General features: G+C 41.9%; 1 protein-coding gene across 1 annotated transcript; it reads left to right on the forward strand.

Moving 5' to 3' along the window:
* Positions 1–654: 654 nt before the first annotated feature.
* Positions 655–7,149, forward strand: LOC139908318 (NACHT, LRR and PYD domains-containing protein 14-like). The gene is made up of 5 exons (XM_078282233.1): positions 655–1,055; positions 1,169–1,342; positions 6,059–6,232; positions 6,366–6,412; positions 6,557–7,149. The coding sequence occupies exons 1-5, from the start codon at positions 973–975 to the stop codon at positions 7,147–7,149; spliced, it is 1,071 nt and encodes a 356-aa protein (XP_078138359.1). The 5' UTR covers positions 655–972.
* Positions 7,150–14,986: the final 7,837 nt, after the last annotated feature.

Below are 14,986 nucleotides of genomic sequence, written 5' to 3' on the forward strand. Positions count from 1 at the left end.
TGAGAGGCTTCAATGACCCACAGAAGGTGGAGTACTTCAGGAAGAGATTCAGAGATGAGGAGCAGGCCAGCAGAATCATCTCCCATGTCAAGACGTCACGAAGCCTCCACATCATATGCCACATCCCAGTCTTCTGTTGGATCACTGCTACAGTTCTGGACCATGTGTTGAGAACAGATGAGGAAAGATGCCCATGACCCTGACTGAGATGTACATCCACTTCCTGGTGATTCAGTCCATACAGGGGAATGTCAAGTATCATGGGAGAGCTGAGACAGATCCACTCTGGAATACAGAAGCCAGGAAGATCATTCTATCTCTGGGAAAGCTGGCTTTTGAGCAGCTGGAGAAAGGCAACCTGATCTTCTATGAAGCCGACATGACAGAGTGTGGCATTGATATCAGAGCAGCCTCAGTGTACTCAGGAGTGTTCACACAGATCTTTAAAGAAGAGCGTGGGCTGAACCAGGACAAGGTCTTCTGCTTTGTCCATCTGAGCATTCAGGAGTTTCTGGCTGCTGTTTATGTCTTTCTGTCATTCATCAACACTGGTGTCAATCTACTGTCAGAACCACAGTCAATACCCTGGTGGTCTACACTATTAAGAAACATATATAATGTAAAACACCTCTACCAGAGTGCAGCGGACAAGGCCTTACAGAGTCCAAATGGACACCTGGACTTGTTCCTCCGCTTCCTACTGGGTCTTTCACTGGAGACCAATCAGACTGCCCTACGAGGTCTAGTGGAACAGACAGGAAGTGGCTCACAGACCAATGAGGAAACAGTCCAGTACATCAAGAGGAAGATCAAGGAGAATCCCTCTCCAGAAAGAGGCATCAATCTGTTCCACTGTCTGAATGAGCTGAATGATCATTCTCTAGTGGAGGAGATCCAACAGTACCTGGGATCAAGAAGTCTCTCCACAGATGAACTCTCCCCTGCTCAGTGGTCGGCTCTGGTCTTGTGGACATGTTCGACCTGAAGAAATACTCTGCTTCAGAGGAGGGTCTTCTGAGGCTGCTGCCAGTGGTCAAAGCCTCCAATAAATCTCTGTAGGTGCAGATAACTAGATAGATTAAATATGTTAATATTGTCTTTATTACAGGGTATAAAATAGAAGCATTTTCAAAGTTATTGTTTGTCTTTATCACTAATGCTTTTTCAGGCTGAGTGACTGTAAGCTGTCAGAGAGAAGCTGTGAAGTTCTGGCCTCAGTTCTCAGCTCCAGGTCCTCTAGTCTGAGAGAGCTGGACCTGAGTAACAACGACCTGCAGGATTCAGGAGTGAAGCTGCTCTCTGCTGGTCTGTGGAGTCCACACTGTAGACTGGAGATTCTGAGGTAAGGTCAGATTATCATGCTTTTAGTAACAATATGTTGTAACTAACATTGGATGCTGTTTCTCTGCTCTGTTTTTTGTAGTGTTTGTGTTCATTTTTCTGCTTTGATCAAACTAAATCATTTTGTATGCTATAAACTCTGTATGATGAACAAAATATTGTGTTGTGTTCTTCTTTTCTGCTGTGTTCCTTTAATTCTTATAAAAAGGTGGGCAGGGTTAAATCGCCATGTTTGATCTCCAAAACACCAAATGTGACCTGTTCAAGTGTATTTGAGTAACTCATTGAACCCCTTCCTGCTCAATGACAGTGAATCACTCTGGAAAACTAAATACCTAAAGTATAAATTCATTTCTGTATCCATTTTCTCAGGTTGAATCAAAACAAGCTCACAGAGAAATTCTGTAAGGAGTTTTCGTCAGTTCTCACCTCCATGTCCTCTAGTCTGAGAGAGCTGGACCTGAGTCCTGAACAATGGCCTGCAGGATTCAGGAGTGCAGCTGCTCTCTGCTGGACTGGAAAGTCCACATTGTAGACTGAACAATCTTAGGTAAGATCAATTCACTCAATTGATTTGACCCATTCCTCGAAAGTAAAACCCATGCGCTCAAACCAATCTCACTCGAAAGAGGTCAGTATTCCTAAATGTGCAAACGGTAAGAGACAAGGTCATCCATGATTATTGCACCTACTGAAAGTTTGGTTTACACTGTAATTTGCACTGATGAGAAAGCTGACTGCTCCCAACAATGAAGGTCAGAGATGTAGGAGTACAAGTCCATTTATTAATAATTTCTGTGATTGTAATGAATGCAGAGAATGTCTAGTCCAACAGCTTTAATTTCTCAAGTCTCAAAGGCAAAGCAACCACTCTCAATCCAATTTCCAACAGTGTAGGTATGGGTAGGTGTGTGTATGTGATTCTATACAGAGGAATATATTAAGAAAGAGAGTTAAACACTACACAGTTAGCAATGCCATTTTCACGAGGGTCTGAAAGCTTGACCTTGACCTTGGCTAATGCTGCTATTGCTAACAAGGGACTTTAACAACACTGGGATTCTCCAAAACACTTTAAGAAATATAAACTTTTAAACATTTAGCACTTACACTTAGACACACATACAGAACACTGGAACCTTACAGACATGGTTAATGAAGGATAAACATTAAATTATTGCTCAGACACCAATGTTAAACTGCCTCTACAAAATGGAGACTACACTGAATGCAAGAATTCAGTATGAGAAGGGACCAAAGTCAGTGACATTTCAATTTTCTAATAGGCTGAAATGAGTCAGGCCATATACAATTATAGTCTGACAGCTTGTTCAACTGTCAAGCAGAGGGTGCTGTGTTCACAGCAGCTGGCTTTTTTAACAGCCACCCCAAATATGCTGTGCAGATTTGTAGTTTCTTTAAGGTCAGGTCCTCAAGAACAGCTGGCACCTGAATAAATTGAGCAACGGGTGTCTAGTAAGTACAGTCTTTCACTTTGACCTCAGCAGTCCTGACATTTGCTCCAGGAAAGACTTTGTTGATCGTCCCCACTGGCCAAAGGGCCCATGAAGATTGCTGGTCCATGATCATCATGATCATGCCTATGATAAGGTCAGCTGTGTCTTTGTGCCATTTCTATCGCTTGGAGTGCAGGGAGGTAATGGCGGATGTAGTGGTGCCAGAACTGGTGAGTTAGGGCCTGGCTGTGTCTCCACATTCTACAAGTGAGCAACTCCGACTCTGGGTTGACCACTTGTTGGAGTGAAGAATCTGGCCACCCCACAAGTACACAGTAAGGAGTAATAGGATCCTGGTCGGCAATGTTACAGACACATATCCTAGTGGCTTTGCATTAAGGAACCCTTTGGATTTCATCGCATTTCAACCAGGACAGTCCTCAGCACTTCTTCGGACACAGTCTGTGCAACTATGGTAGTGTGTAGGGCTGATTTGATAGATCATAGTTCTGTGAAATTGCTGGAAAGGAGGTCAACGTAAACTGCTCACGTCGTCAGGCATTGAAACAATACTGCCCACAGCTTCTCATTTCTGCTGCCCATTTTGGCAAGCCATTTTTGGAATAGCCGGCTTCACCACTTGCAGCACTCCAGGCAACTATACTGGTACTTCTGAATAGCTTCTCTGCCTCTGCCTCCTGGCTGACACACCATGCTGTCAAAGTGCTTGATAAGCAGCCCGGTAACTGGGTGAGCAGGATCAAGAACAATGAACTATGAAGTACCTCTGAATCAAGGAGGTCACATCTGCGGAGGCGTCTGCTGATAACAATTAGATGAGAAGGTCTGTTGTACTCAGGTGCTAGTGTCAGCAGGTGACTAGTGGAAGGTACTGGTTTACCTGATCTGGGTAGTGCAAGCTCCTCTGGGAAACTCTCGTGGTGCTTGACTCAGTTTTGGTGAGCTCAGCTGACCAAAACTGATCGATCAGCCTGGTTAACCGCCCCGTGTAGAGTGGTAGCTGTGGCCTCAACTAGCGCTTGCAATGTGTCAAATTTCATAGCATTTGGGAGAGGCTTCTCAGTGTTCAAGATTATAAGTCCACAGAAAGTTGGCTTGCACAGCTCCTCTTCTGTCTCAGTTGTAGGTTCTTCCGGTTGTTTTGGCCAAGATGTCCGCAGTTGCCACAAGAAGCAAGGGCCTTGATTCCCAACAACTGGGGTCATTTTCTGATTCCGCATAATGCCAGGCCCGACTGTCGGTGAGCTCCTCTATCTCCACCACCCGTGTCCCGAAAAATACCTTGTACATGCACGAGTCAAATTGCCATTGTCAAGTTATCATCATTGTGGAATCCAGTAGGTGATGTCCAGTAGGTGATGTCATGGATTGGGAGGCTCCTTCTTGAGTACCATGGCAAGCTGGGCACCTGTCAGGCCAGCGCAAAGCTCAAGTCTTGGCATGGACTGTTGACGCTTTGGAGCCACTCTTGATCTCACCACGATGAAAGATTCTGTATTGAAGCAATACAACTAAGCAATTCATTTGTCTGCAAGATGCTGCAGATTGCTTAGTTGTTGTCTGCAGCATCTTGCAGACAAATGAATTGCTTAGTTGTTGTCTGTTAGACAAGTAAAGGCTACAACAGCTGGACTTGCTTATGGAGTTGTCTCCAAGACATGCTAGGTCAAAAATATCTGCGAGAATTGTATTAATTTACTGAATATGAGGTGTTTGCTATAGATTTGTCTGTAAGACCCGCTCAAATTTGAGGAGTCATTGGGGAAGAGCTTGGTGAAACCTGGATCTCGCCCAGTTGTCTGACATACAGAGACAGGGGCTAATTTTACACACGCTATTGAGAGCTATGGGAAGGTGGCTCTCTCAAGTCATTGACATCTCAGTTTTCTAATTGGCTGAATGAGAATGCTAGTCTCACAGCTTGTTCAACTGTCCAGCAGCGGGTGCTATGTTCACAGCAGCTTTTTAACAAAAATGCTTTTGCAATTGGTTGTAGACCATATCGGGGCAACATCAACACTAATTCACAACAGCACCTCGCTCTTTTCCTGTCTCACTCATAATTTACTGTCACATCTCCAGCTTGTTCATAATAGAGCAGCTATGATTTAACTAGTGCTAAATGAAGACATCAAATATACCCAACTTTAGCATTTGCATAACATAGCCAGTTGATGTAGAATTTATATTATGATTTCTCTGAGCACATTTAAAGAATGGAAAGTTTGGTCCCTGGTTACATTGCAGTTGGTTTCCTATGAGCCAGAGTGCAAACTGAGATCTTTGGGTCCTTGAGCTTAGACTGTCACTCAGTCTAAGGTCAAGACTAAAGGTGATTACACTTTTGCCATCAGGGCCCCTATACTGTGGAGTGCCCTCCTTGAGGGAATCTTGTGTTGTTTTTCATGTTTTAATTATTGTGCATTTGTATTGTTTATTTCTTTTGAAATTTGTTTTATATCCTCTTTATATGTTTTACTATTCTTGTTTATGGCTTTTTGTAAAGTATAACATAGTATATGCCATTTGTGGAGATTTATTCAAATCAACTTACAGTACCACATGTAAATATATATTTTTTGAATGGGTGGCCCCAGTGGGAATAAAACATATGCTCAACTTGGTGAACTACAGCACCATGCAAAGTAAACTGTAAACTCTATTCTAATATGAAAGTGACCAAAAACACAGACAATGGCATTAAAATGTAAGAGACTAACATTTTCATATCTGCAAATCTCCATTGAGGCTGAGCAGCTGTAAGCTGTCAGAGAGAAGCTGTGAAGCTCTGGCCTCAGTTCTCAGCTCCAGGTCCTCTAGTCTGAGGGAGCTGGACCTGAGTAACAATGACCTGCAGGATTCAGGAGTGAAGCTGCTCTCTGCTGGACTGGGGAGTCCACACTGTAGACTGGAGACTCTTAGGTCAGTGTTCCTGAACCCATTCAACAGATAACCATTTAAATCCTGGCTTAGATGACTTAAACTGTCAGTGAAGGATTCTCTCTGCTCATGATTCTTAAAACCAATTGTGATATTAACCTTTGGCGCCACTTGTGAATTGCTTTACATTAGAATATTTCATTATTTCCTCTATTGACTACCTCTGTTGTTGAAACCTAAAATAGAGTAATTGAGTAGAGAATGCTCAAATTGGACCAAATTAAAACACAAAGCTGGTCATTGAGTCTGTTTTGCAGTAGGCCACTGATCAAACACCTGTTCTGTGTGTGTGTTTGTAGCTTGTCAGGCTGTCTGGTCACAGAGGAAGGCAGTGCTTCTCTGGCTACGGCTCTGAGCTCCAACCCCTCCCATCTGAGAGAGTTGGACCTGAGCTACAATCATCCAGGAGACTCAGGAGTAAAGCTGCTGTCTGCTTCAGTGAAGGATCCACACTGGAGACTCAACACTCTAAGGTAGGTTATGTTACTCTACAGTTACATTATGCACTGTATGTGTGTGTGTGTGTGTGTGTGTGTGTGTGTGTGTGTGTGGTTATGTTCATCTGTATTTCTGTCAACGTGTCTTATGTGTCTACCTCTTCCACAGTGTTGACCATGGTGGAAAGTGTCGGTTGAAACCTGCGCCCTTAAGGTGTAAGTTGAGCTTTTCTAGTGTCATTTCATACATGTTCAACAAAACCCTCAAGGAAATGGGCCTCCAGTTAATGACAGTTAGCTGTCAATAAATCAACAAATAATAAACAAATAAAAATTGTATTGTCTTGTTCTCTCCATTAGATGCCTGTGAACTCACACTGGACCCGAACACAGCACACAGAAACCTCTCTCTGTCTGAGGGCAACAGAAAGGTGACACTGGTGACAGAGGAGCAGCCATATCCTGATCACCCAGAGAGATCTGACTACTGGTTACAGCTGCTGTGTAGAGATGGTCTGACTGGGCGCTGTTACTGGGAGGTTGAGAGGAAAGGAGAGGTTCACATAGGAGTGACATTCAAAGGAATCAGGAAAGGAGGGTCTGCCAACCGCTGGCTTGGATGGAATGACAAGTCCTGGAGTCTGTTATGCTCTGATAATAGTTACAGTGCCTGGCACAATGAGAGACGAACAGACATATGTGCCCTCCCCTGCTCTGACTCTGACAGAGTAGAGGTGTATCTGGACTGGCCTGCTGGCACTCTGTCCTTCTACAGAGTCTCCTCTGACACACTGATCCACATCCATACCTTCCACTCCACGTTCACTGAACCTCTCTACCCTGGGTTTGGGTTTAGGTTTGGCTATGGGTTTAGGTTTGGTTCTTCAGTGTCTCTGTGTCAGATAGAGGAGATGGAGTTGCCGCTCCCACTCCTGCCCAACGAGAGCTGCTGAAATGATACAGCAGTAGCCTACAGGATCTCTCTCACACACAGACACTCATGCACACATCATCCAATTGAGAAAATTGAGTATTGATGGGACACTATGCTTATCTCACAATATGAATTGCTACGTGATACAGCGTTCAGGATTCGATACAACCACGATACAAACGATGTAATAAATAAAAGTTCCACGACAACAAAGTGTGCAGAATTATGTTCATTTCTGAGCTACAAATCTTTCTAGTGATGGCATTGTCTTGCTAGAATTTAAACAACAATTTAAAAATGTCATTACAAGTGCAAATAATATAATTTGGATGGAGAGTTTATGAAATTGTGATGGTCAAGTGTCTCATTTGTGATTACTACAGCAGAATAACATAGAGCTAATATCACAATTCATTTTTCTGACCTACAATACATATTGTCACATTTTTGTATTGTGATATATTGAATTTCGATTGTCCCTTAACACTTATTTTACTGTAAACAAACATTATTTATTAGTTAATCTATAGCCAATATACTATGTGTTATATCATGGCACAAAGATGTGTTTTTTCTGTTTATTTTGAGTGTCCACTTGCAGAGTAGGGTGTGGGGTCTGTTAGTTTTCTTGATTAGCTTTTCATACGTTGTACACATTTCGAAATGTTTTTTCATGTCTAGAAATGTACATAGCACAAATGACCCCTGATCCTTGATGTTGGGATTAAATCCTGCATGTTTAAATGATATAGGGTATGTTGAAAGTTGTTTCTGCATATATGAAATACTTTGGAGGCCCTTATTTTGTTGATTCTATGTTGTAACAATATCACGTTATGATGATGAGATCACCTGTGTTTTTCCACACACCTGTGACAATTAAGTCTAAGAACTAACTGTTGCGCGCCCCCTTGTGATGTTTACTGTCTTGTTCTGCTTTCTCTCCTCCCGCAGGTAATTCCTGATGAGCAATGTGCTGCACCTGCAACACCGCGGTAGCAGGTCCAGCCTATATAAGGAGCCTGTAGGAGGGAGAAAGCAGAATGGCACCCTGCGTAGCGTTTTGCCGTTCTCATTATTTTCCCTTTTTATTTGGGGATGGAGGTTTGGGTAGTCCCCATAGTCCCCCACCAAAGGGGGGACTATGGATCGGTCTCCGTCCGTTAGTTTGTTTGTTCGTTCGTTCGTTCGTTAGTTAGTCACACTGTAACGTTGACTTTGTGCCGCTAGGGGGTGGCATTGACAATGAATGGGGACTCAGTGGTAAAGCAGGTCATACAGTTAAAGTTATCATACAACGTGGGGGACAATGAATGGGGACTCAGTGGTAAAGCAATACAGTTAAAGTTATCATAGGTAACATAATAGTCTACACACGCTACACACTTGGAGACATCAGACTGGGTTGATGTGTTGAAGTGAGAGTCAATGGAGAATTTTTGGGCAAACTTCTAACCACAAGACACTGTAGTTATTGTACAGTTGTTGGACTGTTGGACTGTTATTGCACTCATCACTGCACTACCACTGTGCCGTCATTGTTGACTACTTATATCATGTTACCACTTACCTACTGTGCAATACCATATATCACTTATCATTTAGCATTTATATTATTCATAACACTCACGCTCCTAGTGTTGTATGTTATATTGTATATTGTATTATAAATTGTAGTGTACATTGTGTAATGTACGGATTGTATTTATTGCGTATTGTAGTTTTTATATTTTGTACTGTTTTGAGTAAAAACAGGACAATTACAGTTACTACATTTCAAGATATAACTTGTAAGCCTAATTCTGAGGAGAGTAGGCAACAGAAATATATGGTCAATCTGTCCTTTCATTGTCCCATACGAAAATGCTTATACAATTTCATTCATATTTCAAGTACACTCAGCAATCACTGACTGACCCAAGGGTGGAACTACATCACTGGTGGGGGACAACATGTTTACTATTTGCTTGTATACCTTAAAACCACAACGCCTACCTGACCACAAACCATGCCTGTTCTCTGTGTGTTGGTGGGAAAATTAGCACCTTTTCTCTTCTGTTGACACTTCTGCTTGAGCAAGGTGTGCACTTCAACATTAATTCTGAGAAACTCTCATATATGTGTACATATTTGACTTGTTCATGAACCCAATAGCTCAACCTCAGTTGCAGCTCACCTGCAGCTAACGCCTAAAAAGCTAGGTTTCTCTCTTCCTGTGCTACACTCCAACAACGGCAACGTGGCCACTGTCACCGTTAACATGGGGTTGGAATTTAAATTAATTTAGTTCAGGACTCCTGCAGGAGGCTCAACAGTGTTGGGCTTTGATAGGGGCAGGTTTGGTTATTAGCAATCAATAATTAATAATCGTGAAATTATTAATATTCATAAAATTATTGACGGGAGTCAATATTAACGGGGCACCACCCTGGAATCAGGGACCAATAACCGAACCTTCAATACAGTCTCAAAATGGCTGTTCACCCCCAAATGACAGGGTTTAAGTACCACCATGGGCGGAAATTACGGGGGGGACAGGGGGGTCCGGACCCCCCCTTCCTGGGAAAAACAGAGAGTTGTCCCCCTCAATATATCATTGTAAACATAACTATATAATTTTAAATAATATAATAATATGCATTGAAAGCACTTGTGCTAATTATAGACACAAAACAATGCGTTTTTAAGTTTCGAAAAATTGCGCCCCCCCCTCCCCTCTCATATGCCTCACAGTGGTTTGGTCCACTGCCTACCTGACTCCCCGAACCCCCACACACACACATTAGCCCTCGGTACGAGTGTCTGTGGAGGATCTCTGGAAGTGTGTCAGTGGTGGCAGACCTCCAGTAAGTACCTGCTTCGCAAAGGTTAATTTAAAACAAAGGATGTGTCAGACATTTTTCTTTACTTCTACCACTCAATAGAATAAAACACATTCACAATTGTAACCAGACTACATTTTGTTCGCTCCGTTACCTCGCGGTTGAATCTTGTGCGTCAGCGTGTTGGTACGGAGCAGCCGCGTCTCCTAATGCATGTATGTGTATGGAGGCAGGAGGTCTGTCCACAATTAAAATCGTCATAACTCACTGAATTTTCGACCGATTTTCAAGCGGTTTGGTTTGTTACAAATGCCAGACATGTATTTATGATACAGGATACTTGGTTAAATTAAAATGCGGGTTTTCATACCAAAATTATCTTTTGTAGATGGTAACAGTAATATTTCTATAATATAATATTTAAGATTAACTTACCCTACGTAATTAGGTTCTAAGTATATTCTTTTTTTCTTACTGCATGTAAAACGGCCGCCACTATGTTATTTTGTTTATAATTTTGGAAATAAATGAAGACTTAATAAATAAAAAAGACATAATTACAACAAACACTATGTTAAAATATTAAGTAAGTTTCTGGCAGGCTTCATAGCGTTCTAGACTTTTACACATTGACAGCAAAACATTAGAGATCTGCTTTTTCGGGAAAACTAAATCTAATTAGGCATATATTAGCTTTAGTTCAGTTAATGGGTGTTGCTTCTCTCCTACTACTGTAAATAACCTGCATACTGTGTGTGTGTGTGTGTGTGTGTGTGTGTGTGTGTGTGTCTATTTGTCAGCCAGTCAGTTAAAATGGCAGAGAAAAGAAAAACAGACATCCGATTATTTTCAGTGCACCGAAACGCCAAGTAGAAAGACCCCAGTAATATCAAAGGCAATTTGATAAAATCTTCATAAGAAAGGAATGAAGTGCTTATGGAAATGTTTCATAATGGACCTCTATATACATTTAATACAACAGTACTTTTGGCGGCACCTTTGGTGTCCCCTTCAGGAATTGCTCTTGAGAAATTTTTCTGTTTATTGTCCCCCCCAACAGTGAAATGAAATATCCGCCCTTGAGTACCACTGTACATTTATGAGTGAACAGTGAAGGGTGAATTCGTACAGGCCCTCACAACCAGCCACACACACACACACACACAGCATGCAGGTTATTTACAGTAGTAGGTGAGAAGCAACACCCATTAACTGAACTAAAGCTAATATATGCCTAATTAGATTTTGTTTTCCCGAAAAAGCAGATCTCTAATGTTTTGCTGTCAATGTGTAAAAGTCCAGAACGCTATGAAGCCTGCCAGAAACGTACTTATATTTAACATAATGTTTGTTGTAATTATGTCTTTTTTATTAATTAAGTCTTCATTTATTTCCAAAATTATGAACAAAATAACATAGTGGCAGCCATTTTACATGCAGTAAGAAAAAAAGAATATACTTAGAACCTAATTACATAGGGTAAGTTAATCTTAAATATTATATTATAGAAATATTACTGTTACCATCTACAAAAGATAAAGTATTTTGGTATGAAATCCCGCATTTTAATTTAACCAACTATCCTGTATCATAAATACATGTCTGGCATTTGTAACAAACCAAACCGCTTGAAAATCGGTCGAAAATTCAGCGAGTTATGAGGATTTTAATTGTGGACAGACCTCCTGCCTCCATAAACATACATGCATTAGGAGACGCGGCTGCTCCGTACCAACACGCTGACGCACAAGATTCAACCGCGAGGTAATGGAGCGAACAAAATGTAGTCTGGTTACAATTGTGAATGTGTTTTATTCTATTGAGTGGTAGAAGTAAAGAAAAATGTCTGACACATCCTTTGTTTTAAGTTAACCTCAGCTACTTACTGGAGGTCTGCCACCACTGACACACTTCCAGAGATCCTCCACAGACACTCGTACCGAGGGCTAATGTGTGTGTGTGGGGGTTCGGGGAGTCAGGTAGGCAGTGGACCAAACCACTGTGAGGCATATGAGAGAGGGACTCAATCTTTCGAAACTTAAAAACGCATTGTTTTGCGTCTATAATTAGCACAAGTGCTTTCAATGCATATTATTATATTATTTAAAATTATATAGTTATGTTTACAATGATATACTGAGGGGGACAACTCTCTGTTAGTCCCAGGAAGGGGGGGTCCGGACCCTGTCCCCCCCGTGATTTCCGCCCCTGTCTGGATCCAACAGTGTTACAGCTAACACTAAACAGTCTGGTCTCGTCCCACGAGTTGAAGACTGCGCCTCGGCTAAACAAAAGAACAGTTCGAACGTTTCAGGTACCACCTTGTTTAGCAACGGGGTCGCAATAAGGGGCCATGAGGAAAGGTATCTCTGGAATTTATACTCTTGGTGACGTCATGGGGACATCCCGGGGTTCGCCCGAGTCTCGTCCAATGAGAGGCCAGAGGTTGGGTTTCAGCCAGTTCGCACCTAGGTGTGAACTTCAGGGCCTGTTGGAATTTTGGCGCTGCTTTCCTTTGTTTAAGGTCCCAGCCCAGCGGGTGAGCTAGAGTTCAGGTTTTTGATTCCCTTGCTAGGCCGGTTTTAGGCTTTTAATCTTACATGTAGGCCGTTCCTTTGTTTGACCACATGGCCTGGCCCAACAACAGTAAACTGAAAACAGTAAAACGCTTTTCAAATTGACCATGTTATATGTTCAGTGTCTTCTCTGACTTGATTACTCTGATTTCCATACTGCAGAAAAGTAGACCTGTATTATTCATTTAAAATGATTGACTACAAATTAGTATAATTCACTCAAGTGTTTATTTATAGTGCTGCATAGCATACAACCAGGCATCAAAGATTCATAACAAAAAAGGCAATGTATTCACAAATATAACATTCAAAAAGCCTTAACAGGTTCATAAAATTTTCTTCCATCAACAGCATTATGACTATAATCTATGTATAGTATACGTCTCCATTGTAACAATATTAGAGATAGGGAGCAACGCCACAGAACCTAAAACCATTATAGTATATGTGGTGCCCTAGCCCAACCAGTAGAGGTCCAATTGGCCCCCTTAGTCAAGGCACATTCCTGACATTCTCACGAGGTTGCGCAATCAACACTTCACGTATGGAGGGAGCAATTAGGGAGATCTGATTAGTACCACAGACGGGGAAGGAGAAGCTTACTGTTGGGCTGGCATTTTATGCTGTGCGTTTCTCTCATACAGGGCACGCGAGGGACTCTGTTGCGGCTGAGCGCTAGTGGATCCAGGCTGGGCATTGCTCCATTCTCGTACCGGGTATGCCCCGATGGTTTTATGTTAATGCTGTCCGTCATGTGTGGCTGTGTGTTTGTGTTTTACGTGCTCTCCTTGTGCCCGCAGGATTATAGGAAGGGCATCGGAGAGATTGACCCAGTTGGCACAAGCGTGGCATTCAGCAAGTATGTGTTCTGGGTGTTCCTTTTTTTTATTTATCTTATGTTAAACATTTTTAATTGTAATGTTTTTTTCTTTTCAGTCCAGGCGGGCAGATGAATAGGAGAGTGCGGGGCTATCAGCCACTGTTTCCTATAGGTTTTTTTTTCCTTTTATTTCAAATAGTATATCGTTTACGTTGTTTGCTGTGAAGTAATTGGCCAGTGTTGCCAATCGTGCCATACAAGACTGTCGCCACCTATAGCAGCGTTAGCTGCTCCGATGTTGTTTTGTACTAACATTTTGTCAGTGTGCTCCTCTTTAGCCGGCTACCGACTCGCAGCTGGGCCGGCGCGTCCTGGCCCTGGGTGGGTTGTCGGGTGGTGATTTCCATCTCCGTTGCAGCTACCGGCGTGGGGTGCTGGTGGAGGAAGGGACACTCATCTCCCACATCAGGTGGTATAGTGATAAGACATAACTGTGCACATGGTTTGGTTTGTAGTGGTAAAGGAACTGCATGTTTCCTCTTTAGAGTGATTTGGTTTTGCATGCTGGCTTGTGGTGCTGTTTTTCTTCTGTCTTTACTGTTATCAGGCGCTTCTGCTGGGGGCTGCGGCGGAGCGTGGGAGCGCGCTCAGGCACTCCGGGGGTCTCAGGGCGGAGACGGTACCAGGTGGCTGGCCAAACAGGAATGATCATTTTATTCTTGGGTTTTTAAATATCAAATTGTTCTATTTTTGTAATAAAATTTATTGTATTTTTTTATATGATTCATGCCTCACTTGGTGATTTTGTACAAACCAAAGCAACTGACCGCTTTGCGATCAGGTTGAGCTCCTTCCGCTCACTAAACAGAAGGTGGCGTTGTCAAAGTAGAAAACATTGGCCTACCCTAAAGTAAGGTCATTACATATAGTTATGTATTGAAAGCATGAGAGCAGTAATGGATCTTTAAGTAGCACGTGGGTCAAATATTATGTGCAAAAAATAATAAAAAGGCGCAACATAAAGTTTAGACAATCACAGGAAAACTGTTGAAAGTCAATTTAATCTACTTTCATTATTTCATTCACCTGACCATCTGAATTGTTCCGATGCAGCAGTCCCAACCCACATCTGGTACTCCAAGCACATTAACACAAAACATGAGACGTATTTGCAAACACTATTTTAAGTTTGAATCTGAACAGAAAAAGTATAGACCTTAACAAAACACAATGCCTGATATCTTATAGTTAGATGATCAAGACAAAACCCCTTTGAGAAAATTAAAACAAAACTCACAGCACATGTTTAGGCACTGTTGGTCAAATGAGGAAGTGAATGGGAAAACCAAACTATGTTATATTAAATTTTAACATTTTACCAAATTCCAAAACCTCACAAATTACAATATAGCCTACCAGACAAACCCATTGGTATTTTTTATGTATATTAGTAGAATACTAGGTGCACCTCTTGCATTGTTATTAGGCTATAGTATACATTGAATAGAACATAAAATACATAGTGACAGAATTGCACAAATTAAGAGTGGCAAGATTTCTCCAGTGACAGTATAACTTCCTATAAAACAGAAATGCCAGTTTCCTCACAACAAATTAGGCCTAGTCTTGAATAAATAT

Source organism: Centroberyx gerrardi, chromosome 24, assembly GCF_048128805.1.
Source record: "Centroberyx gerrardi isolate f3 chromosome 24, fCenGer3.hap1.cur.20231027, whole genome shotgun sequence".
Classification (NCBI taxonomy): domain Eukaryota; kingdom Metazoa; phylum Chordata; class Actinopteri; order Beryciformes; family Berycidae; genus Centroberyx; species Centroberyx gerrardi.